Genomic DNA, 26,388 nt, shown 5'->3' with positions numbered 1-26,388 from the left:
GCCACCAGGGAGGGCCCATATTCTATTTCTTTAAAAAAAATAAAAACATTCTTTTCCCCTCATTTGACTGTGAATTAGTGTGCAACTACATCAAAAAAGAACAGAAAGCTTCCCATCTAGATTCTTAAAAAAAAAGGTGATTTGGAAGTTTAAAATTCCTTGTCATACCATTGCAATAAACCTATTTTTTTACAGTGAATATTTAAGTGGAAAAAGTAGACATATTTTTAATAACACTGGAGCCATAGTAATAACATATTCTTAAGAGATTTGGACAAGACTAGGAGTGATAAAGCACTGAAGATTCCTTTCAAGCATATAGCAGACAGATACCTCAAGTTCAAAAATAGTTCAAACTCTAGAAATGGGAGGGGATAAAAAAAAGGGGGGGGGAGGAATCTTCAACCATGGAAATTAATGCTGGATCATAATATGGATCAGAGTAGTTAATTTGAGATCTACTAAAATATATGCATTTTGTATTTCCATTGGAGTCCCTCTTTCATTTCATGAGACTAGGAAAATTGATTTGCTACGGAAGAACTCATGTTGCCTTAATAAAAAGCAGTGGGAACAAAAAAGTAAAATAACCTGCAGCCTTTTAGTGGGGTAGTCCATGCACAAGGTTAGCATATATATTAGCTGAACCAAACACCCTTGAAACCTTTGCCATACTTGTTGCTTCTGTTAGATTTAAGCTATCTAAATAGTTTAGTGAAAAACTATTCTAGAGTATATACATATAAAACTTAGTGATGGCAAACTGCCTCATATTTAAAAGTTACTTGAACTAATTTTAAAGGATAGTTCCTGAGCTTGTTGTAAAAATGCATTTATAATCCCAGTAAAATTTTCCAAACTACCTGTAATAGTGCCTCATCTGACTATAATTCCCAGGGTCCATGGCTGGCCCCTCAAGGATGGCATATTAGAATCTGGAGTGAGGGGTAAGAGCACAACTAGTTTGAAAAAGCCCTCCCCTGATTCTCATAAGCTTACTTGCTTTCCTCTAATATAATGCAACTGTCTCACTTTAAAAGTGAAAAATAAGGCTCAGAGAAGTTTTAAAGACATCCAGGGTTATACAGGTGCAAAGTCAAGACTCAAATCCAGGTCTGCTGGATAGCAATATTATTTTCTTGTTACTAGACATCATTGGTTTAGCTTACAATGAAAATATGACTACTGAAGAACAAAAGACATGTTTCTTTTGTCTCTTTAGGTTCTTTTGAGAACTCAAAGGCTTTTATGATTATCGAATAATTATTTAACTAAGTTAAATAATAGAGAAATAAAATTTATGTGGCAGATATAAATATATAATGAATGGAAGCTAATCTGTTAGTTATTATATCATTCACAAATGCACAACACACACATACACACACACACACACACACACATATCTGCTGCCTGAAAAGAAAGGTGTGGTATTATATCCTGAGCAAGATATGAAGCCATGTCCTGAGAAAGATGAAACCATTTCCTGAGCTGGTCATTTACAAAGATAATTTCTAAAGCTATTATTATAGAAGCGCCAAATGAACATGAAATTATAAAGGCACAACCACTCCATTGTACCGAGGTAATCACATCTTTCTTCATATATTTATTATTTTTATTAAGAAACACTTCAGTGAGGCCCTCCCTGGTGGCGCAGCGGGTTAAAGCACAGCACTAAGAAGCTTAAGTCACGTCCGCATGAGTTCAATCCCCGCCTGCCCTGGAGGAGATCCACATGGTGTGGCAGACCTCTCCTGACCCACCCGCTGCTCCTTTCAGCAGTGTACTTCGTTGATCTGCCTGTTCTGCTCCCCACTCTGTCTATGGTGAATCCTCTCACCCTCCGCATCTCTGGCCTGTACCCCAGTTCTGTATGAATAAATAAATATTTAAAAAAAAAAAGAAAGAAACACTTCAGTGAAAATGAAGCCAGAATCCCAGGGAACCATATTCATGCTTCTTGACCTTGTTACTTATTTTGAAGCAGAGTCTTGCAACAGAGAATACATTAATTTTGAAGTATGTGGAAAACTGCCTGGACAACTATCACTAACAAGTTGTGAGGAGTGATTAAATTTTCCCATGTGTTTTGGGAGAATCTAAGAGTCTAGGAAAGGGAATTTATGTTTTGCAAAACGCTTAACCATTTACTGATTCGTATACCAGAAGTAGAAACCCACAGAAAGAGGGGAGCTGTACCAACTGAGTTCTTGGCTGACACATGCAAGTCACAGAAAACACAGCTAAAAAGGGCCTTTGGCTCATTATATCTGAAGACTTAATATGCTTCAATCCACTGTGCCCCATTTCATCCCTTTAGAAAGAATAAAAACAAAAAACAAGTTTATTGTTGCTTTTTTTTTTGGGTGTGGCTTGGCATATGCTTTAAAAAATAAATATTACTAGGAAATATTTTGAGAATATTCACATTAGAAAATGACAAGCAAAGTGTTACAATCAATCGATTCTACCCACAAAGTTAGAAAGGTGAGCTACATGACAATTAAAAAAAAAAAAACAATTCACAGATGCTATGGGTTGCTTTATTATCTGGGAAGAAATTTTAGCAGTAAAATTGGGACAATATCATGTTTTAATCTTGAGTTATGTGGAAATGTTTTTATTCATTCATTTATAGGTATCTATTTGGCTGTTTTGGGTCTTCCTAACCCTGGAAAGAAGATATAGAGCTGTTATCTTATGAAAGGAGTTCTTGCTCTATTACTAAAATAGAGGAGATTTAGAAAGGAGCAATAAGAAGTAAACCCTAAGTTCCAATCCATTTAACACACCGATCAATTCTGCTTTTAAAATGTAGACAGCTCTTCCGCAGAGGTCACACTGCGTGTGGACAGGACACCAGGACATGGCGCTGGGTGAGCACAGGCTGTGGGACAGGTGTGCTCACATGTGCCTGGGCCCAATTCAGTCCTCACGTGTATGCTCTCATGTTGAGAAATAAGGCACAGAGCGCTTCAATCATTTGCCTAAGCCCCTGCAACTTGTAATTTGTTCAGGGATTCCTAGGGCATCACTAAGGAAACTGACATATAGGGACATAAGAGAGAAGAACAGGAATGTCTAAAGTTAATAGAGGAAGAGAAAAATACCTGAGCATGACTTCTTCTGACTTGGAGGGGAAGCAGGCCGCACAACTATCAGATATTTAGGTTCTGCATCTGGAAACAATAATAATATTTATCAGTAAAAATTCGTTAACAATGAACAGCATTCACGACAACCACTCCTGTCCCATCTCAGTGTCCCTGGCTTTCGTCATAACCATAGAGCTGGTAGGTAAGAGGACCCAGGAATTCAGAAAGTTACTATTTCCTGAGATAGTTTAATCTATTAAATTGTTAAAATGAAAATTAAAACCAGATTTTCAAACCCAGGTCTACAGGGGTGGAAAGAGTTCTTTAAAAAAAGCATGCTAGACAAAAATTTCATGTCATGGGCCTACCCTGGTGGCACAGTGGGTTAAGGTGCAGTGCTGCAAAGCTGGCTGCACCCGTCAGCAGGAGTTCAATCCCTGGCTAAGGAGGTGACTTACATGGCACAGCAGACCTCTCTCGTCTCATGTACTGCTCTCCTCAGCAGTGTACTTCATAGATCTGCCTATTCTGCTCCCCACTCTGTCTCTGGTCAATCTTTCACCACCTCTGAACCTCTGGCCTGTACCCCAATTCTATATGCATAAACAAATCTTAAAAAAAAATTGATTCCTTTAAAAAAATTTCATGTCAGGCCCTCCCTGGTGGCGCAGTGGGTTGAAGCACAGCACTAAGGAGTTGAAGTCACTTCTGAATAAGTTTGATTCCCGCCTACCCCAGAGGTGACCACATGGCACGGTAGACCTCTCCTGACCTGCCCGCTGCTCCGCTCAGCAGTGTACTTCGTCGATCTGCCTGTTCTGCTCCCCACTGTCTCTGGTGAAGCCTCTCACCACCCTTGAGCCTCTGGCCTGTACCCCAGTTCTGTATGCACAAATAAATCTTAAAAAAAAAAATTCATGTCACCTTTCCAAACATTCTCTAAAAAGAAAAACATCCAATTGTTTATATGCTAGCCTACAACTCACAGAAGTCAACTTGATACTTCTAATATTAGAGAGGGGCAAGGTCACACTATGTAAGTGTGAGGATACCATGAACTACCTGTGACTCCTGTCTGGTCTAGTGGACAATAAGGCACAACCTCTGATAGGCTTAGCCTTTTCTGAAAGGCTCTGTTCTATGAAGAAGCTATGCAAGAATCTGATGCCTTTGGTTAAACCCACTCATAGCCAAGAAACCAGCTAACTCTATAAGCAATAGTATCTAGCCTTTACATCTATACAACACTTTCTTCAGATGTCAGGGAAATGATTAAACCCCAACGTTTGCCCTCCTCTGCACACAGAGAGCATCAACATTTTTTTGGTTGAAGATAACATAGGAAACAAAAAGATTTAAACCTCTCACTGAAAACCAGAATTACTCTATTAAGAATAATTACATTTTTATGACCAATAAAATGACGTATAGTTCCTTTTTTCTTCTAAGCACATGCTACTCTGTAACAGGGTGTATAAACTGAGCTCAAACTTGTGACTGAGCGATGCTGATTTTAATTTTCATTTTAACAATTTCAAGCATCATGGATCTGCATCTTAACAATTGTTAAGACTCTTATTTCAGATATTATAAAATACTCAGGTGCAATCAGCTCACTTATGATTGCTCACTTTTTTAGGAATATGAAAAATTATTCATAATTACTCAACTATAATATCCTATTTTATTTTCTTTATGTCTCAGCCTGTTACATTCAATAATTTTCATAATTTTTTAATAAATAATCACAATTTTAGGATAGTGTGATTTTTCACTAAAACATACCAAAGAGATATAGATTGAGAATCTTTTTAATTTTTTTTTAATAAAGTGATCTTAAAGCAATCAGATACTAACTTGATCAGGGGCTAATAATTTATCATTCCTCTTATAATTATGATTCCAAAGTAAATAGCTTGTTTTAATATACTTAAGTAACCAAATTATGGTAGACATACAAAATAGCATTCTATAAGCAGTTCCAGTGGACTGATTGATTTATTAACATTAGATCTTTAGGAACTTTAGGTCCTGAAACTCATCCTATGCCAAATTTCATTTGGGTGCTGTAGTCAACGAGAACTCATTCCTACTTGCTCAGGCTGACCTCACATTTTAGTTTGGTTTTCACTCTAGGTTCAAATGCCTTCCCCTCCATGAATTTGGAAGAGGGCACCTCTGTCAAAGACTTCATAGAACTGACCTCATTCCCATCCAGAGACAACCTAGCAATTCAACCACCTTTAATGACGCAAGCCTTTGTCTTTTTATGGATTTGCTAGAACTTGCCATAGTTACTACACTACATACAGAAAACCAGGTAACCTTTAACTAAACTTACAGCCTTGCCTATTTATTGTATTGTTGCCCCATGGCCACAAAACAGAAAAAGGAGAATTAATTGTGTTTCAGTCTCATGTGTTTGAAAACTTATCTTGTTTTGTGGAGCTTAGAGAAAAAATGCTTAACCTAAATCAAGTTCCCAGGTAGAAATACAATAGCCATTTCCTAATTTTAGCTGTGATATGGAACAATATACTCATTAAACTATTATACATGTTATAGTTTATGTGTGGTATAACAATTATTCCTCATGGCACTCCTGACATTAGCACCCCAATTTGTAAATGAAGTCAATGAGGTAAGGTCAGTTTCATAGCATGTAGTATGTATAGTCACAAAGGGTCTCATATTAAAATAGTTCCCTGCTGTTACCATTCTGAAATTCTTTTACTTTTTTTCTTTTTCACGTCATTGACATTTTGTAAAGATATTTGTTATCTCCTCTTGGGTGTAGTTCCCCACAATTCTCCCACCACCATGGCTCCCATGAACCATGACCATTGTTCCTTGTGCTCTTCCCTCCTGTCTTGATTCCTCTCCCCCTCCTCCCTCAGATGTACGGTTTGCCTGCAAATTTTCATGTCATTTTTCCTGACCCTTTGATTTCACTCTATTCCACCTATAAGTGAAATCACACCTTAATTTTTTTCTGACTTACTTCATTTAGCATAATCCCTGCTAGCTCCATCCATGTTGCTGCAAAAGGCATGAGTTTATCTTTTTTGATTGCTGAATAGTATGCTACTGTGTATATATGCCACATTTTCTTGATCCATTCATCTGTTTGGGCATATTTACATGGTTTCCATCTCTTAGCTATTTTAAAATCTTGAAATTCTTAAACATTTATCTTTGAATTTGTGTTTTGTAAGGTAAGTTCAATGGGACAATGGAGCACATGCGTTAAGAGAGGATATATGAGAAGGATGTATATAGGACTAATGTATGTAGGTCTGCAGTTCCTTCCACTCATCTATATGTAGTTGAACAATACAGAGTTCAGCAAGACTCAAAGCATAATAAGGTAAGCTTTATTACATCTACCTACTCAGTGAGGGAGTAATGGTGGGTCCTACAGCTCTGAGAAACCATCCGTGGCATATAAAAAAACACTTTTCCAATGCAGAAATAATGCAAAGGCATTTTAAAACACAAATGATGCTAATTGTTCCATTTATAATCCTTTTTATCTTATTGCCCTGTATTAATCATTTATGCTGAAAAAGATGTAGCAAGAGAAAAACTAGTGCAAACCCCAGGTCCTTTTCAGTTTTTCCTCACTCATGCATCAAAGAATGTTTTGGTAGAGTGTGTGTATATCAAGTAGCAAAGTAAACGTTGAGTAAGTGTTGTGGATAGCCACTACTCTGGTAAAAATGAAATACATTTGTATTTAGTATATATATAAGTTGTGTAACTTCAGAAATTCTGCTTAGGAGTCAAAAGCTCATCTTTGCCTTTAAAACTAGCACTATACAATATAAAAATGACAAAATGATGTTTTAAAATTTTTAATTTTGTTTGCATAAATGACATCAAAAACAAGTAGACATCAAAAACAAAAGACATCAAAAACGAAGTAGAGAGGGAAATTCTAAGGGAAAAAAAACTTTATATTTTAGTTCCTATTTTAGTTATTTTTTAAGGGGTCCCACACTTTTATTTTGTGTAGTCTGCCTTACAATTACATAGCTCTTTAGTCCCCAAAATGCCCTTATATTTAGTCTCCTAAATTCACTCTTTGAAAACAAAGTTAAATTCCAGTTTTTCTTAAATTGCTCTCATTGTGACAGGGTCCCTACAGTTAGTTAGCCTTCCATTTCCTACCTTGGTAAACATTAATTCAATATGCTTCAGTGATTTAAAAAAAAATTAGAATGAAATGCTAAAAAATAACTAGTAGGAGCCAAAGATAGTGCCATGATCCAAGACATATGGTTACATGAATAGCTTAAAAATAATTTGTTATGATCACAGTCATTTTGTATAAAACATAGGCTGTTATAGCCAGTTACAAGTTGGAACAGATGTTGGGATTTGGGTTCAGATGCTGGCTCTCAATGCTCATTAAAAACTTCCAACATGTGTGTATTTCAGCACTCCATCGGGACTCAGACTCGGAAAAATGAAAAAAAAAAATTATAAGACTTCTGTTTCCATTCTGCACTATGAAATTCTTTGTAAATTTGTAGCAACATAGAAATATATACAGTTTGCCTGTTCAGCAATTCTGATAACACATGCCAAAATTTATGACTTCCTTTAGAAAAAATACAATTAGCCAATTTAAGAAAATGTGTAGAATGCAGATACTTTAACAAATTTTCCATTCTTAAAATTAACCTATAAAATGTTGCCATCTAATTAAATTTAATCTGCTCAATATTTTAAATGTCTAGTGGTAAAGGATAGGACAGTTTACTCTTGGGAAAATCTATTGAAATCACTTTAAAAGTAGTAGACTTGAGAAATGCAAATAACCCCTCCATAATTATTGTTTGATGGACTCTAGTTCTCACATTTTAGGTCTGCTCTGGAAGACACATGTATTGCAAGCTGCACTGTTTTTAAGATGCTGTCACAGCAAGGCTTTTCTCTGTCATGCCAAGTTTCCACAAAATAAGCCAGGATAATCTTCAATGAATCTAAGAAACAAAATAATTTATTTGCCCTTATCTTTTTTAACAATTTGTTTCATTAACACAAGAGCATGGATTCTAGAGTCTGGGGTGAAAATGCAGCACTATTTACATGTTATGGAAACAACCTAAGTGCCCAAACAACAGATGAGTGGATAAAGAAGACTTACATACATACACAATGGAATACTTTTCAGCTGTGAGAAAAGATGAAATCTCACCATTTGTGACAATTTGGATGGCAGTGGAGGAGATTATGGAAACAAAATAGGTCAGAAGGACAAAGACAAATACTAGCTTATTTCATTCATGTGAGATGTAAAGAAAGCAAAGAGACATAACCAGACCAAATCAAATCCTTGCAATCAGACTGCAAAATGAGGAAGCCAGAGGGGAGACAAGGGTGGGAACAAAGGCTGGAGGGATCCTCCTGACTGTGGGTGTATTGTGGTAACATACATTTGAAGTTGTGTGAACCTACACTCCTAAAACATGTGTGTCTCTTAAGCCAAGGTTATGTCATGAAAAAAAAAAAAAATCCCCTTCAGCTTCTTACTAGTGCAAGGTGAAGTGCTTATCTCAGTTTCCTCACCAGTAAAATGTGGAAAAGTAAAATGTGATAAGGAGCCTACAGAAATCACCCAACATAGAAAGTGCTAATTTAATTTTGACTGTCATGATGATAGAGGGTCTCTTGAAAGTAACAGTATATATCCCAAGAGGCCCTGAGGATATGTTCAAAGGAAGGAAAATGTTCAGAACCCCCTTTTTTAAAGGTAAGCCATTACAGATTCCGTAACACAAAAATTTCACAAACAAGAAAATTACAGGCCATAAGACACTCCTTGACCAGCCTCTAACCAGGCTCTTCTGAGCTGTCCAAATGATTTTTGAGCTTCTGTGCTCATCTCTGAAATGCCCAATTTCAGCAAGAATCCTAAGTTTAAACTATTCAAACGGCATGGCTAGCATTCCTTATCCACCATACCTATCACCTTCTACAGCCAATCGGTTACCAGGGCCTCCACCACCCCAGGTTTCATCAGCTCACCTGGCCTGCCTGCAGAGGGGCCCATTAGGTGAGTTTAACCAGAATCTCCCCCTTACTCCTGGTATTTTCTCTAGTCATTTTTCCATCCACCGGATCCCACTCTCCACCTTGGCGATAAATTCTGTTTTTCCTTGTTTTATTTGGAATTGCATTCACTCTCAATCCACCACCCAGGCCCCTCAGCCACTCTCCTATACTTATTGCAGCAGTTCCCCCTTGTCACTAACAACTTTAGCACTTATTCTTAAATATTAACACAAAACCACCCTGGGAAATTATAACTAAAAGCAGGATAGAGCAACACAAAATACAATGATACATTATGTCCACATATAGTTAATTCCAGGAATGTAACATAAAAAAAGAAACAGTGCCCATTTCCATAAATGCTCTAGTAATGTTTTGACAAAATTCAATACAGATTCTTAATAAGGATACATGAGATATTTCAAAATAAAATATATCGAAACATCTGAACTGCCTGTGTGGGGGGGAAAGGATGTCTGAACAACTCTATAGATACAGGTTTTGTGGGTTATGCCCCCATTCCAGACACTGAAACTACAACTCCCAGCAACACCAAAGGGAGGACTCAAGAGCAGCATTTACAGCCATTTGGGGACCTGGGATATAAAGGCGGACATGTTCGTCTTGGGCTCTCTCTCTCTTGGCCTCCTGGCTGGCAGCTGGTTGCTTGGCACTTCATCAGCTTTCAGCATGCTACTGGGGTTCCAGGTCAGCAGAACTGGTAGGACACATCAGTTGACTGTATCGCTCTTTCTCTCTCTCCCTGTGTTGTTCCTTTTCTTTTTTAAATAAACCCATTATTGACCTTTGTGTGTGTGTCTGCAGTGCAGTTGAATCTTAAGCACATGGGTGAGGACCCACAAACAGGCAACCTAATGTGAATTGGGTTGCCCTGGAATACCTCTATAAAATGTACAGGACCCTATACATCAATCCATTGAGTCACTCTCCCTGGCCTTATCAGGACAGTCCACCCCACCCTCATTTCCAGTGGACACTGAGCCTGTGAAAGGCAGTCCATAAATACCTTTTCTGGGTTTATTTTTGATAAAAGAAGAGACAGACAGACATAAGTAGGATTATCCCTATTGAGATTGAGATTTGGGGGTTTAAAAAGGGTACTGAAATCTAATCCTTAGGTCATCTGCAAAGAGAGGGAGAGACTACCCCCTCTGCATCCCTAATGAAGGAGGCTGGAAGCTACCTCTTGTTTTCTGAGGTAGCTGGAGTCTTAAAAATGTTTCTAAGATGTGGAGAGTGGGCACACTGAACTGTCATCCTGAAAACCTAGCAAGGAGAACATGGGCACTGAGCCATGGCCACCCTTCGAGAAGCTAAAAAGGGAGGAGGCCATGACGTAATGAAGGCCACTGTTTATAGAAGGTAGACAGTCTCCATCTGGACTGTACCAACTCCTCAGAGAACTTCATATGTTGGGATGAGTGAGTCAGTATAGAGTCTGAAAGGGAAAAAAGCTATTTTTCTTACAAATCTAACAGGTGCAAGTTGACTTTAATTTTATGTTGCTTTAGTATCCCCACATAACCATGCCTGGAGCCCAAATGATAATTTAACAATTCAAACATGAAGTTATATATAAGAAATGGCACATTACCAACTCGGAATACATTTCATTAGTGCTAAGGCATCTTTTCCCCACCCCTGCCTGATCCATCCTAGCATGTAACATCTCTTGAATGCATTTTATAATCATTGGCATCTTACATTAGTCAGGGGCAACTGTGACTTTGGTGCCATTTCCTGACCTCTTCTAGTAAGGTCAAGAAAATGACAACTTCCAAATTGGCAGAGGAGAATCTGGGAATTGGAAAAAAACCCAGTAAAGCAGTGATTCCAAAATGCCACATCATGAGTGTTCTTACTGGGACAGAGAGTGCAAGGAAAACAAGATTTAATCCCTTTGGATTAAAAACAACCCTCATGAGTTGAAAGGACACAAAAGAGTGAAATGAATATATGGCAGTATACATGAGGGAAAGAAACAGGCAAACCGAGTTTCTACAAAACACCTGAACAGGACTCTTCAAAACTATTGAAGTCATAAAAACCAAGGAAAATCAAGGGGACTGACATGGTCTAAGGAGAGATGACTACATGCATTGTGGGATATTAGTACCCAAAAAGAATAAAAGTGTTCCAGATAAAAATTAAAGAGATCAAATTAAAAACTGACTTTAGTTTAATAATGTATCAGTGTTGGTTCATTAGTTGTGATAAATGTTCATTTTAATAAAAATGCTGATAGAATTGGATACAAAATACCATATTAACATAAAATGTTGATCGGAGAAATTGGATGTAATTAGAAATAGGACATTCTATTATAATAAGTAACAATTTAGTAAATCTGAAGTTATTTTAAAATAGAGTTTAGTGGCGTGACACCACGAAAACAGTAATACAGGACATTCCTTGCTGCACACTCCTTCACAAAAGAAGCAACCAGTAACTTTTCAGGTTCAGGATATCAGTGGGAGAAACCTATAGCACACAAATAAGTCTAAAGCATCCCCTGTACTGGAGATCACACAGACTGCATTACAAGGAGTACTGGGGAGATCCAAGCCTCTCTATGATAGAAGGTGGGTAGAGATCAGAGTTGGAAGGGCTGTGAGTCTACCGCAGAGGAGAAGAGTAGGCATGGTTTAAAAGTCCACACCTTTGGCCAAGATAAAGCAAGCACACAGAAACTGACATGGAGCAGGACTGGAGAAAGAAAGCAACAGAAAAGCACTCTGCACCATGAAGTGGACAAACAGATCATAGATAGCCAAGGTTAAACCTGAACCCCCAAAATGAGAGATAACAGCATGGCTGTGTGAACCGGACCTCCTTCAGCATATCCACACTAGCAGCTAGTCTCCTTGGTGTTAGGCCTCTTCTCCATTGAGAAAGCAACAGCTTATCCACCACCCTAGCTGCCTACTCTACAGTCAGCAGCCAGCAGTAACCAAAGAACCCCTGGCATCATATAAAACAACTTGATGTTTAAATTTAAGTTGCTAATCTAGATTTTAAACAAAACCAAGATAGCAAGGAATCATTTAAGCTAGTAGATAAGCCAAATGAACAATAGGAATGCACCACCAGGGAACTAAGACTTCAAGGTAATAATGTGACATCACCAGAGAAAATGACAACTCTCCAGAAATCAAACTTAAATGCATGGATATTTATGAAAGCACAAGGAACTCAAAATAGCTATCAACAGGAAACTCAGAGATACAAAAAATCTCAAAAAAGCAATTCAATGAGCTCAGCAATAACATTCACAAGCAAATGATGTAGAGATTAAAGCTGTAAATAAGGGCTCTCCCTGGTGGCACAGTGGGTTAAGCACATCACTGCAAGCTAGCTGCAGCTGCTTCAGTGTGGGCTCGATCCCCCACCCCAGAGGTGACACATAGAGCAGCAGACTTCTCCTGTCTCACCCACTGCTGCTCCCCTCAGCAGTGTACTTTGTCAACCTGCCTGTTCTGCTCCCCACTCTGTCTCTGGTGAATCAATCCTCTCACCCCCTGCGCCTCTGGCTTGTACCCCAGTTTGTGTATGAATAAATAAATATATCTTTTTTTAAAAAAAGCTGTAAATAAGAAACTAACAGATTCAGAATATAAAGATTCAACAAATGAGATCAAGAGAGTTAGAGAAAAATACTATAAGTAGAATAGACCTAATGAGGGAATAACTCGACAACCTCCAAAAAAAAAAAAAGGTTCTAGATAGAAATAAGTTAACATTCCATCTCAAAACAGATAACATATTCTTCATGTGCACATGGAATATTCTCAAGGCCAGCCATATGGTGGGGTATAAGTCTCAAATTTATGAAGATTGATATGTCAACTATTCAGCTTCAAAGGCATAAAATTTAAAATCAACCAAAACAAGAGAGAGAAACCACAAACTTAATAATAAACCACATTCTATTGAGCAACTAATGGTTCAACAAAGAAAATTTTTTAAAATACAGGGCAACAAATGGAAGTGAAGACATGGCACACCAAAACCTGTGAGATGCAGCAAAGAGGAAGTTTATAACCAATACAGGAAACAAGATAAATCATAAATAATCCCATGGAAATTACAACTAAGATTTTTTTTAGTGCACAAAATGAAGAATGATGTAAAACATAATAATTAAAAAAATCATAAACAATCTAACCTTGCACCTAAAGAAATTAAGAAAACAGAAAAATGTCAAAAGTGAATAGAAGGAAATAAATATAGCAGAAATCAAAAACAAACAACTGAGAGCTAGTTTACTGAAAAGATAACAAGCAATTTACCCAGACTCACAAGGAAAGAAAATGCAAATAAAAGAAAAATTAAAACCAATACTATAGAAATATAAAGGATCATAAGTGCACACCTATATGACAAAATGGACAGCATCAAAGAAATTCTTAGAAACCTGTAACATTGCAAGATAGAATCAGGAATATACAGAAAATCCAAGCATATTGATGAACAAGGAAACTGAACTGATAATCAAAAGCCCTGAAACCTAGAAGAGTGTCACTAGTGAATTTCACAAACACTACATAACTCTCCTCCTTGAAAAAGATAAATATCGATGGTCTTATTTATATGTGGAATATAGAAACTAAAAACAAGGTCAAGAAAAAGTCAAAGCTAACAAGTAGACCATAAGCTTGAGGCAAGGGAGGAAAAGGGAATGGGGCTCAAACAGGGGAGGGATGAACACAAGGGACTATGGAGATGGTTCACAGGTGAAAGGTGGAAGGAGGGCAATGGGGACTCGAATGAAGTAAGAAAAAAATTTAAAATAAAGAATGCCTATCCTTCTTAAATAGACATAAAAATGAGAAGGGAAAATACCCTAACACAATGAAACCAACATTACCTTAGTTCAAAACTAGATAAGCACAGCATCCAAAAAGTTACAAATATATCTGCTAAACATAGACGCAAACATCTTCAACAAAGTACTGGCAAAGCAAAATCAACAATACAGTATCATAATGACATACAATAATCAAGAGGGATTTATTTGAGGGATAGAGAGTGGGTCAACATATGCAAATCAGTAACACAATATGCCACATCAACAAAAGAATGAACAGAAATTATGCTTATCACAATAGATGAAGAAAAACACTTAGCAAGATTTTATCATTTATCATGCCCTCAAAAAAGTATTTATAGAAAAAAATATGCCTCAATATAAGGACGGGTATCACTAAAACAAAGTTTTTCTCATAGGTCAAAAACAACAATGTCCATTATTATTCAACATAATAATTGGAATTCCTAGTGATAACAATTAGGAAAAAATGTGATTGGAAAGGCAGAAATAAAACAATCACTATTTGCAGATGACATGATAATATATACAGATATTCCCCAAATCACCAATAAAAATTATTTAAAATAAACGAAATCAGTTATCACTAAGGAAATACAACTAAAAAGAACATTTGAGAATGAGAATGATTATTACCAAAAGACCAGAAATAACTGTTGGACAGAAAGTAGGGAGAAAGGAACACTTGTACACTGTTGGTGGGAATGTAAATTGGTGCAGCCACTATGGAAATTAAAAATAGGAATTTCATACAATCCAGTTATTTTCCTTCTGTGGGTCTACTTGAAGAACATGAAAACATTAAATCAAAGATATATGTACCCATGTTCACTGAAGCATTACTCACAATAGCCAAAAGTTGGCAACAACCTAAATGACCACTAACAGATGACTGAATTAAGGTGTGGTATATACACACAATGGAATACTATCAGCTGTGTAAAAAAAAGAAGTCCTGATAGTTGCTGGGCCTAGAGGGTATTATGGATAGGATATAAGTCAGATGGAGAAAAACACTGTTTGGTTTCCCTCATATATAGTTCATAAAGAAACAAAGTAAATAAAACAAAAATAAACTTTTAGACTGCAAGACAAAATTAGTAGTTACTAAAAGTGAAGGAGGAAGGAAGTGAGTAGATCAGTTAAAAGGGGCCAACTCTATGATGACGGATGGAATTAAGCTTTTGGTGGTAAATATATGTAGTATATACAAGTGTTCATTTGTGATGAATATCTGAAACCTGTTATAAAGTTACTTGCATAAAAATATTTTTAAATAGTTTCTTAAAAATAAAATATTCAATAAATATAAATATAATATTCATGTGTCAATGAGTTAAAGGGTGCTCTTTCTGTAAGTACAAAGCCTTAAAGTATACATCATCCTATTATTAATTATCAGCTTTATTCTTAGTCTTGCATAAAACTTGTGATTACATTAAAAGTGCTTTGGAATTTGAATAAATATAACTATTTTTATTATAAGCCACTGTGACACAAAAGAATGAATAATAATCAGAAAACCTTATCAAAATGATAGCCATAAAAATCTTCATAGAGAAATTATCTATTCTGTTTGTAGCCACACCTAGCTGTAATGTGACTTTCATGGTTATAATCTAATTGCTTTCACTCTTACCTTCTGGCAGGCAATTTCTGTGCCTTATGTCAGACATTAATATCAAGTAATGTCTGTTGGAAAAGCAACCTTGAAACACATCTTTGTTTTAAGTTCAGGCAGCGAATTCTAGGTGCCTACTAGTTATTCTGAAAGCAGTGAGATGGGTAAGCCAACAGCTTACCCACAGTTCCATCTCAGCTGCCTTTGTCTCTGCTGCAGACACCTCACTCTCATCTGCTGGCCCATGAAGGGCTGGGGAAGGAAGCCTCAATGAGAAAGATGCAGTCTACCGAAGGGTTAGAATGATGCACTGATTACATGGCTTTTCAAGAAAAGGCTGCAGACAAGCAGGAATTTACTGTCTTGAAAAGCCATGTAATCAGTGGATCTAAATCTCAACAGACTAACCAACCTCACATTACTGTCACAAATAAATTAACTCTATAACAGCAAATTAGCTTCAGCAATGAGATATAAATAATTCATACTTGAGAGTCCACATCTACTCTGAAGCCATTACTGAAAAGTGTGGCTCAAATACTATTGATGCAAAAGATTTATCTCTCCAAAGAGCAGTAACAAAATACACCCATAATAATGATCAATTAATAACCATATTAAATTTAACAACAAAAAGCCAGTAGAGCAGACATTGACAGTCCTGATCAACTCAAGATCATTAATATCCTTCTAGGAAATTAAGTGTCCCTTCTAGAAAAACAGTGATGTTGAAAATTGGGGAAATTCTACTGCCCAACTGTGATGCACCAGGCAATTCGTCATTCCTAGCATCCAGGCAATTCGTCATTCCTAGTATCCAGAAAATTCGTCATTTCTAGCATCCAGGCAGTTCTGGTCCTAGCGTCCAGTCTGGAGCATCTGTTCAGCCGTGTCCCAAAGTAACCCTGCCTCATTTTCAAGCTCTGACAAAGTCTCTCCCCGACACCGAAAACATTTCACTGTTTCTCCAATCCACCTGCCCCCACTGTTAGTACACATGCTTTCCTAGTTCAGCAAACCTCTTAGACATGTTGTTGACGCAACTGCTGTAATTCTTCCCTCCCTGCTGCATCCCACCCCCCTCATGTTTTCTATGTGCATCTCAGAAATTTCAAGATGTCTGTGAACTGGTTGAAGGTTGGCAAGGACTTGCTTTTGAAAGAGAGTATGTGCATTTGTGCACACATTTTCCAGTAAGTTCGTCACTTCATTAGTATTATTAGTACAGGAAATGCTATTGAAAAATTATGGCTTCATTTGGATATTTTTCTTTCAAATAGAGAAACTAGGTCACATTAGCTTCAGATGGTAAACCAAAGACTTCAAACCAGCAAATATCTTTTTAAAATGCTATAGTCAGTATCACCATGTGAGGGGTCAGGAATAATTCCCACAATTAAAAACAAAGCAAAACAAAACATGAGCTTAAAGGTATACTTATGTGTCATGGGAATGCACTGAAAAGATTGCCAGATTCACCTGGAGCAGCCTGTTTTAACTCCTCAGGGGTTACTACTGTCACAGGGAAGAAGAGAATATAAATAGCACACGTTTCACATGGGTGCTATAGGGATTTCTGGAAGGCCCAGTACATTGCAGGTGCTCAATAACATTAAATGATCTTCTAACAGGTTGATGGGAATGGCTACTCCAGCCTCTGCTGAGCAACTACCATGGACCTAGCTCAGCAATGGAACACATCTGAGCTGAGCCTGTGGCAAACATCACTCTGATTTTGTTCCTCCTTTCTCATTAAGGAGTATCCTTAGTGGCAAAAGGAAACGCTAGACTATGTAGCCTACATGCAGGTGATGTATAATCTGGGAACTATGTTAAGAAGTTAACACTTTTGTGCAAATGTAGATTAAGTACATAATTTTATAACTAAACCAGGACACTTGTGAGATAGAGGGCACTATTAACAGTTGTGCCAGAAAACAGCTACAAGCATAACCATGACTAAAATAGAGGGGAGAGTCAAGAAATAAGCTGAATAACTTTTTTACCCCTGGAGATTCCACTTTTCATTTTGTTGATTTGGAAGGCTTCTCCAACATACCTCCCACCAGACTCTGGGCCATCCGCTTCTATACACATATCTGTTAACCCCAAATGGAGAGCACACAAGGAAAAGGGAGACTCAGCTCTGGCTAGGGGACTCACAATTTAGCTGGAGAGACGAGACACAGACAAGAACCAACCAACAGTGAAAACAATTCAGTGCTACACCATAGCACTGAAGTTAAGATTCCTATATACCATATACCAGAGAATTTGAAGTAGCCAGGAAAAGTAAAACAGTTAAGGAAATACATGGAAAATAGGAATCAAAGAGTTGATTGTAGCCCTTGGTTTTGAGCTGTACTCCTGAAAATAAAGGAATGGGTATTTTATCTTTTTATGACTTTAAGATACACAGTAAACCTCTTGCAATCAATCTCATGCAGGGAATCTGGGAATTCTTGTCCATGTCAAAAAGGATCATAGGTTATCTTTGGGACCCTTTCAGATACCATTGAGAATACGCTTCTAAAAGTTAGACTTGGATCTCAGTATGCTGTGTAATATGTCTAAAAAAAAATTGGTGTGCGTTGTACTGAAATACTGTGAATTTGTTTTGTTTCCAAGATAGACTTGGAGACAGTTTATCTGTTGTTTGATGAGGTCATGAAAACAAAGTGGTAGAATTCACTAGAAAAAGTAGAACTTTGAAAAAGATGTAATCTTTATTAAAACTTGATGAGATGGGCACCTGTTATCAAATAATGCCTTTCGGATTTAAATTCACAGTAAATTATTTACATGAAGACACATTGTTTAAGAAATTGATACCCACAAAACTAGTTTCTTTAAAAAGCCCCCTTTGAAGGTTACTTAAGTTCTGCTTGATTTTCCTTGGAAGAAAATCAAGCGATTCTGAGATTTTTTTTTTTTTTTGCCAACTGAAAAATTGGACTAATTTAGAAGATTTAAAGCCAAGCACTCCCCAAGTGGTAAAACCATTTCCAGAGAACAAACAAAGAATTAGATGACACTTTAAAAATAGTTTCAAACAAAAGGAAAAAAAAAATTCCATTATATATGTGACTCAGCTGTTTGAGACATCCTGGGTTCCTCCTTTGCCTCTCCCATTCATATATTTATTGTGCCATTTATCACATCCCAATCATGATAACATTGGCCATAAAAAAATAAACCTAAGTCCCTTAGGATCCTTAGCTCCTGGGAATTTTCTATTTGGGTGGAGTGTGGAAATAGACGAAACAGAGACATGTATTATGAAACAGAGAAAAGTATTATGAATGATGGTAACAGAAAATGTTCAGCTCCTAGGAGACTGATGAACAGGGACATACATACTGGCCAAATATTTTTTAGAACAGAGAAGGTAGGGCCTGATGGGTGGGCAGCTTGTAATAGAAATGTGGTGGGACAGGTAGGAATGAAGGAAAAGGAATTTTTCCTACTTATACAATAAGTACTTTAAAACTCATTTAAACCTTAATAAGTTAGGTAGCAATGGGTTCTTCCATTCCATTTCTGTTTACAGTTTAAAGGGCATTATAGAAGCAATAAATCAGAGGCTTATGTGTCCTTTCTGCTTTAGAAGAACAGACAAAGCTCCCTGAATTGAGAGTCAGAGTATGTGTGTTCTAATTCAGATTCTACAGACAGACAGGGTTTAAATCCTGTTTCTTCTATTTACTAGCATAACTTTAGGAAGTTTAAACTGTCAAGAGCTTCAGTTTCCTTACATAATCACTAATACTAAGATGCCATTTTTTATCTGCATTTGGGACTGCTTCATATTCGCTGCTGGCTGCTGTCTTGTTCTCCCCCCTTATAAGTTCTTGCTAATTTTCTAAGGATTCCATCAGGTACAGCAGAAATGAGCTGATTTTGTTTCTCTTGTTCAGTTATTTCTTTTCAACCTCTTCTTCCACCTATTTTTCTTCAATGAAAAAATATATGACTAGAATCTGTGGCAATTATTATAATAAATATTTGCTTAAATTTTGCCATTAAGGTGAAATTTATTCTTCAGTCTAAAATAATAGCAATCTTTTTTTAATATTTCACCCCACTTCCATAAAGGAGCATGCTTAATATTTTTATGAGAGAACAAATGAAATTCTAATAGTTGCCATGATGAAAGACAATAATTGTGTATTCTCTTGCTTTTCATACAAGTGTAAAATTAAAGGTCAAATTTATAAGTAATTTAAGTGCACTAAGATGCATAAGTAAACAATTTGTATTCATTCATTTCTGAATCAATAATTGTAAATAACTTTTAAAAATTAACCCCCCCACCCTACCCCCTGGTGAATTAAGAGACCAACTTAGTAAAAAAAAAAATACTGATCATTACATTTTAGCCTGAACTTGAGTAAAATTACAATCAGTTAAGTAAATGACACTGTCATGCCCTTAATCTACATTTTGTAGAAGAGATCAAAACTGTTGCTGAAAATTGATGTATTACAAATCTACATTTTGTAGAAGAGATCAAAACTGTTGCTGAAAATTGACATATTACAGATGACAAATGCTTTCAACTGTGTCTTTAGAGGATTCACTTGTTTACTCCCCTTAAGTGGCATCAGCTGTGGACTTGTAAAAGGATCTACAGACCTACAGACTATTCCATCAGTGCACCAAACAGATCTCCCACCACACCCCCCATGATTAAAAGACAGACAGCGATAGAAAACACCCAGGTCCGACCTTGTCCTTTGTTTTTAATCTATTTGGGGAGTTGTCCTTTCCATGAAGACATTTTTTCAGATAGCAGAAAGATTTTTTTTTTATATTTTTTCATTAACTGTCAGTTCTGCCAAAACAATCTATCTCACACTGTTTCTACAGTTCTTCCCCCACATCAAGCAAACAAAACAAAACCAAACCACTCAGTACCAAGAGACCAAAGTTTTTCAACAAAGGCACTAAAATCTTGGCGCTGAACAGCACTGTCATTGCAACTCATCCCAGTTCATTATTACTAAATAATCAAAGTTCAGAAAGGTTAGCTGTATCATCCAAGATTAGTGTTCATTCAAAAGACACTGACAAAATTTATGAAGAACACAGCATCTGTGTGACAGTTTGTATTTGCTGCCTTATATAACTTATCCATGGTCTTCTCAATATTCCTGAAAGAGTATTCTGCTTTCTATATGATAAAAAGGAAACAGAGAGAAGTTGGACTTACCCAGAACTATTTCATAGGAAGGAAAGGTGGTGAATTTGAACTCAGGTAGATTTGACTTAAAATTTTAAAGAGGCAGCCTTCTAGCCCAGACTCCTGCCAGTGCAAGGGTCTACAGGGCTTTTAGTATTGTTACCTCCTCAACTAGCACACAAGTCAGTCTATAGGGTGTAGGCAAGATGGCGAGTAGGAAGAGGAAGTGAGGATGAGAAACACCTTCTTAAAGCAACAAGTGTTAACTAATAGCAGCTGTGAGAATTTGAGAATTAAGAAATTTTTCATCTCTTAAGCATCTTAAATCTTTTAAATCCCAATATCTGATGAAAGACAAACTCTAACCAGTCTATGCTACTGATAATACTGATAATGATTTTTAAAAGTGAGCCTTTTCTGCAGTAGAGGTGCGATTACAGGGCAACTCCAATGTGAAATGGGTTGGCCTGATTGTGGGTCCTCACTGCATGTTTAAAAGGGCTTATAGTGAGACTCAGTTGCGGTACACACAGAAAGGGGTAATCAAGAGCTTATTTATAAAAAAAAGAGGAAATAAAAAATGCATAACTCAGAGAAAAAGAGATAAGTTGCTAAATGCATACTACCGGTTCCACTGAATCCCAACAGCAGTGAAAAACCAAAAGGATCCTCACGTCCCACATGTCTGGTTATATACAAAACCTGGCTGCTTAACTCCACCCTCAGTTTCCACCAATCCTGTCGGTGGTGATGATATTATGGGATTTGTAGTTCTTGTTGTTATCAGTCTCTTTGGCCTGGGGGTGGAGCTCACAAAACCCATGTCTGCTGGAGATCATTCAGTACTTTCTCCCTAAAAGTACTAAAATACACTTAATGTCTGGTATGTAATTAATGGATGGACTGTAACCCTTTCTACCCCTTGTGGCATTGATTAAAGTATTTTTCAGATGCCAAGAAGAGATCATAAAAGTCTATAAAAATTCAATGTCAAAAAACCCTTGTTTTTCACTTTTATTAGACTTTGCTAACTTACCAGCACCTGACCGTAAAAGTAACAAAACAGCAATAAGTAAACTGAAATAAGAACATTCATAATATATGGAAAAATAGGATATGGAAAGCTAGCAGATCCATGAAATGTGAATCATGAGTTAGTTCATCATTACAGACATTTCATAGCCATAAATATTTATTAACTCAACTGGGAAAACACTATTTTTTTATAGTGCTCTGATTAATCTACTAAAGCTTTAGATCAAGTTTTTCATTAGTTCCATATGAATCTTAATCTCCAAAATAGCAGAAGGGGATATTTTATGTGTATGTGTATCTTTTAAAAATGCCTCTGTCAATACTCCTAGACAATTTTGATATAAAAAATATAGAATATGGAAATACTTATAAATCTATACTTATAAATACTTTTAAATGTACTTATAAATAACATAGGAATGCTTATAAATGATATTAGTCCACAAAATACTTAAAATCAACTGAATATTTCTGAATGATTAACAGCATCTCATTCAACGGTGGGGTCTTTTAAACACATCAGATATGTCAGATGACGTGGCACGTAATACTTGAAAATGAAAGTAACTTACTATAGTTAAGTATAGTTCCAAGCAACTGAACAAATACTATTATTCTACTACAGCAGAAAGTAAGAAGAGCAGATATAAGTGACACTTTTATCCATAAAGAAATATTCTTTCCTTTTACATTGTACCTCCCATTCAAGGAGTTTCAACTCATCACTTTATGCCATGAATTCACTAGCACACCCACAGCACAACTGTGAAAAGTAGATTTCATTATCATCCTGCAGATGAACAGAATTAAAAATGGTTGTAAAGCATAATGGTACAAAAAAGGAATAAATAACCAAAGAGTAAGATACAGACCTTGATTTGGAGTTCACAGTTTGATAGTGAACCAGAGCACTAACGCAGTTTTGACAATGAAAAGATCAGCAGACAAAGAATCATAGGAATGGACAATGCCAAAATTATTAAAACCCAGAAAATATATAACAACCATGTACTTATTGGTCATAAAACAATATCCTCGATTACCACTGGATTTTCAGGATATCAACTAATTACAATAAGAGTTTATACTGCCATAAGGTATTATTTCTTCCATGTCATCAGGCAAATAAATATCTAAGGCATGCAAGGTAGATAAATAGATTAAACACTGTATTGTTAGTATCTCCAGGGGCAAACATTCCAAAATACTACATAAGGAAAATTAAGTAAATGTGAGAAATTTCTTCTTTATTATAGAATGTTAGATAAAAGTGGGATGATGAGAATTAAGCTATCTAAAATATATCTAAAATGTAAATACTATTTTACAACTTTAGTATAAAATAGATCTGATTAATGATCACCAATAGAAACTAAAACCATTAAGCGAGGAATGGAGGAAATATACTGAACAGACCTCACAAAGTATGATACCAGCCCTGTTGTACCTCTATTTTAAGTTAGTTGTCAAAAAAATCAGTCATACCTCATAAGGCATTATTTCCTCAAAAAAAAAAAAAAAGCTGAATCCAAAATCTAATACAACTTCTAAATCTAAATATATTTTCATAGGAAATACAGGGATTAGAGGAACCAGTTTAAAAACACAGAATGAAAGCAACCAGTTAAAAACAGAATGTGGACAAGGATGTATAAATTCATTTTTCCAGTGTATTAATGATGTTTTTATAAAGAAGGTAGAAGATTGATAAAGAGTAAGAGATTTAGGAGAATTAATAACCAAATGTAACATGTAGACCTTGTTTAGATACCAATTTTAAAACTGAGAAGGCATTTATAAGATCACCAGAGAAACTGTATAAAAACCAGATTTCATCAACAGTAGTTCAAGTTATAGATGTAAACACTGAAGTTCATGAAAGACTCTAGCAATAAACACAGCAGGGGAATGAAATATAAACCTTACCTTAGATTGCTTAGAAAATCTTTGAAAGTGTTCATTAATAGATGAACCCTTTAGAAAACAACCCATTAAGAGGGTTTCATAAGCAAATAATATTCTGGACAAGACTTGAAGGGATCCCCATTCTCAAATTACACTCTAATATGATTTCCAAATAAATGTAAATTTTTATTATACATATAAGAGATACTGTTTTTTTTTCTGAAAGTGCAATGCATTTTCTAATTTCCTTTAAGGTAATGTCTCATGAATGTACACCAAAAAATGCATAGATGAAATTTTCCATCAGATGAAAGTAAAGACACAGCAGGGAGGAAAATTAATCCACAAAAATAATCCTTGTTATAGAGTCTTAAAAAGGGTGTGTTAGCTGACTTAGCATAGGATAATCCCTATGCAATTTAGGCTATGTGATCAGGATGGCGATGAAGTTGATTATTTTTGCACTACATGCAAAGTACATATATTTCTTTTAAGGAATTATGCTACTAATTAATAACAATTATGATGATTGATAATGCTCGCATTCTATTCATCAAAGATGTAGAAGAAATGACATTTGACTTCAAGATCTATAGAACTTTTCACCTGTCTTTATGTCATGCCTAACAGTCAATATCTTACCAACGATAGCCTCAGAGTATTTCCCTTCTGTGGGAATTGGGAAGTACTGGTTTGGTGACACATTACTGCCATATCCCAGGAGAAAACCTTCCAGTTTTACATTAGGACTTGGACGCAGGAACTTCAAGAGGATGGAGTCACTGGTAGTATTGATGTGGACTTTCAGGCTTGGCCTTTTACCTAAGGATGAAAATAAAAACAAGACCTGTTACTTTGAGCATCCCAGAACAATTTGGAAACAAAGGTTCATTGCTAGAAGCATTATTATTGGAATGCATGTTATTTACTGAGCTTCTCAATATCCTATCACATCCACTCAGGTGATTTTAAGATCAAAGAGAATAAATTTAATAACAAAGCATCTAGAATACAAAGTAAAATCAAATATAAATTCTTTAATATATAGTAGTATCTTATTGAGCAAATAGATAGGATTTAAGATGATTTTGCCTTAAAATTGGTCAGAACCTTCACTCTATATACTGTCGAAGTAGTGAAAGAATCTGAAATTGGTAAAATGAATTCTATAATATGAAAAATTCTCAGCCTCCTTTATGCTGATGTCTGGGCACACCTCCCAGGACTTTTTAATTAATAGAGTTGGAAAGGAAAGGTTTCACTTCAGGGTAACTGAGATACCAGCACAGTGAATGGTGAAATAATAAACAGGTGGAGGAGAAGATGATTAGTTCCATTTGGAGCTCTCTGGGACAGCAAGACAATTACATGGAAATGCCCAACAGTAAGTCAAAGGTCTATGATGCTCAGTAGTACAGTACAGATCCTTTTGGGTGTCATTCATGTCTAAAGATCATCAGATAAATTTTCTTGGGGAGATTATGTTGAGTGAGGTAAAAAAACCTTAATTAAATTTTCAAGTTTTTGTCTTTTTTTTTTTTCAAACTATGCAGCCAACAGGGCAGACAATCATACTAAACAGAGTTCTTGACCAACTGGAGGCAACAACCTTGACTTTTGTCTCCGGGGCCAGGAGCTGGACCCCAGCACCAGTTGAGCCACATACTTTCCGGCATGGCTGCAGGCTACTCTCTGAAAATGCTTGTGCCTCCTGTTTTCTAACTTATAAATCATGGATAAAACATGAGTATCTGTTTTGAAAGAATGTTAACAGAGTAGTGCAAATGGCTGGTACATAGTAAGTATCTTACAGTTGGTACATAGTAATTACCCATAATTGGTTATTTGATCAGGTTCATCCATCACCCCTTAGCCATAATTTGAAAATGGTTTGTATGGCTTTTCTTAGTTCACATCAAACTGATTTGGAAATAAAATCTTATTTGAATCATCCTAAGCCACTTAGTCTTTCATAATCTCACTGAGAAGTCAATGTGACTATTCATATGTTTAATTGCAGAAATATTAATGGGCTTAATTAAATAAAGTAGGCTTGTTAAGACCTAACTGAAGAGGTTACTGAATATATGACCTAGGCATTCTAACACATTTCTAAAACCCAAAGATTTTCTGAATTCTATAACATATCTGGCTCTAAGACTTTTGGGGTAAAAAATGTTCTAATATCTTTTCCTTATTCCATAGGACTTTCATATTTTTTTTAAATAATTTTACCTATTATGAAGATGGATTTATTAATTTAATAATCCATATTTATTTATCATTAATTAAAGATATACATTATCTACATACACACACACACACACAAATCAGCACCTTGGAACACAGCACAGGCTTCCCAAAGTAATAACAAGATCAGTCAAAATCAGCCTGGACCACGTCAATATAGCTACATAGGATTCCTTTAGACCTTTGAACAAAACCAAACTAGCCCTTTGTTGGAACCAAGGTTGTGGGAACCACTCTTCTTAACAGCCAGGACTACTATTTCTCGGTAGGTAGCACAGTACTACATATTTCCCAAGAATTTTATGAAACATCTATGAAATTCTTGATTCTTACATTGCTATTGCTGTGTTTGTGGCAAATGGAAAGCCAGAGAGGAATTATTTAGTCC

General features: G+C 36.2%; 1 protein-coding gene across 1 annotated transcript in view; it reads right to left on the bottom strand.

Moving 5' to 3' along the window:
- Positions 1-26,388, bottom strand: part of ABI3BP (ABI family, member 3 (NESH) binding protein) — a 199,881-nt gene that overhangs the window by 125,611 nt on the left and 47,882 nt on the right. The window contains exons 2-3 of the mRNA XM_012732963.1: positions 24,393-24,572; positions 3,114-3,182 (exon numbers count right to left, since the gene is read on the bottom strand). Coding sequence (XP_012588417.1) covers positions 3,114-3,182; positions 24,393-24,572 — 249 coding nt within the window. The remainder of the gene's footprint in view (positions 1-3,113; positions 3,183-24,392; positions 24,573-26,388) is intronic.

Source organism: Condylura cristata, unplaced genomic scaffold, assembly GCF_000260355.1.
Source record: "Condylura cristata isolate star-nosed mole 26May11 unplaced genomic scaffold, ConCri1.0 scaffold00003, whole genome shotgun sequence".
Classification (NCBI taxonomy): domain Eukaryota; kingdom Metazoa; phylum Chordata; class Mammalia; order Eulipotyphla; family Talpidae; genus Condylura; species Condylura cristata.
The sequence above is the reverse complement of the archived record's forward strand: the minus strand, read 5'-3'. Positions and strand labels throughout refer to the sequence as shown.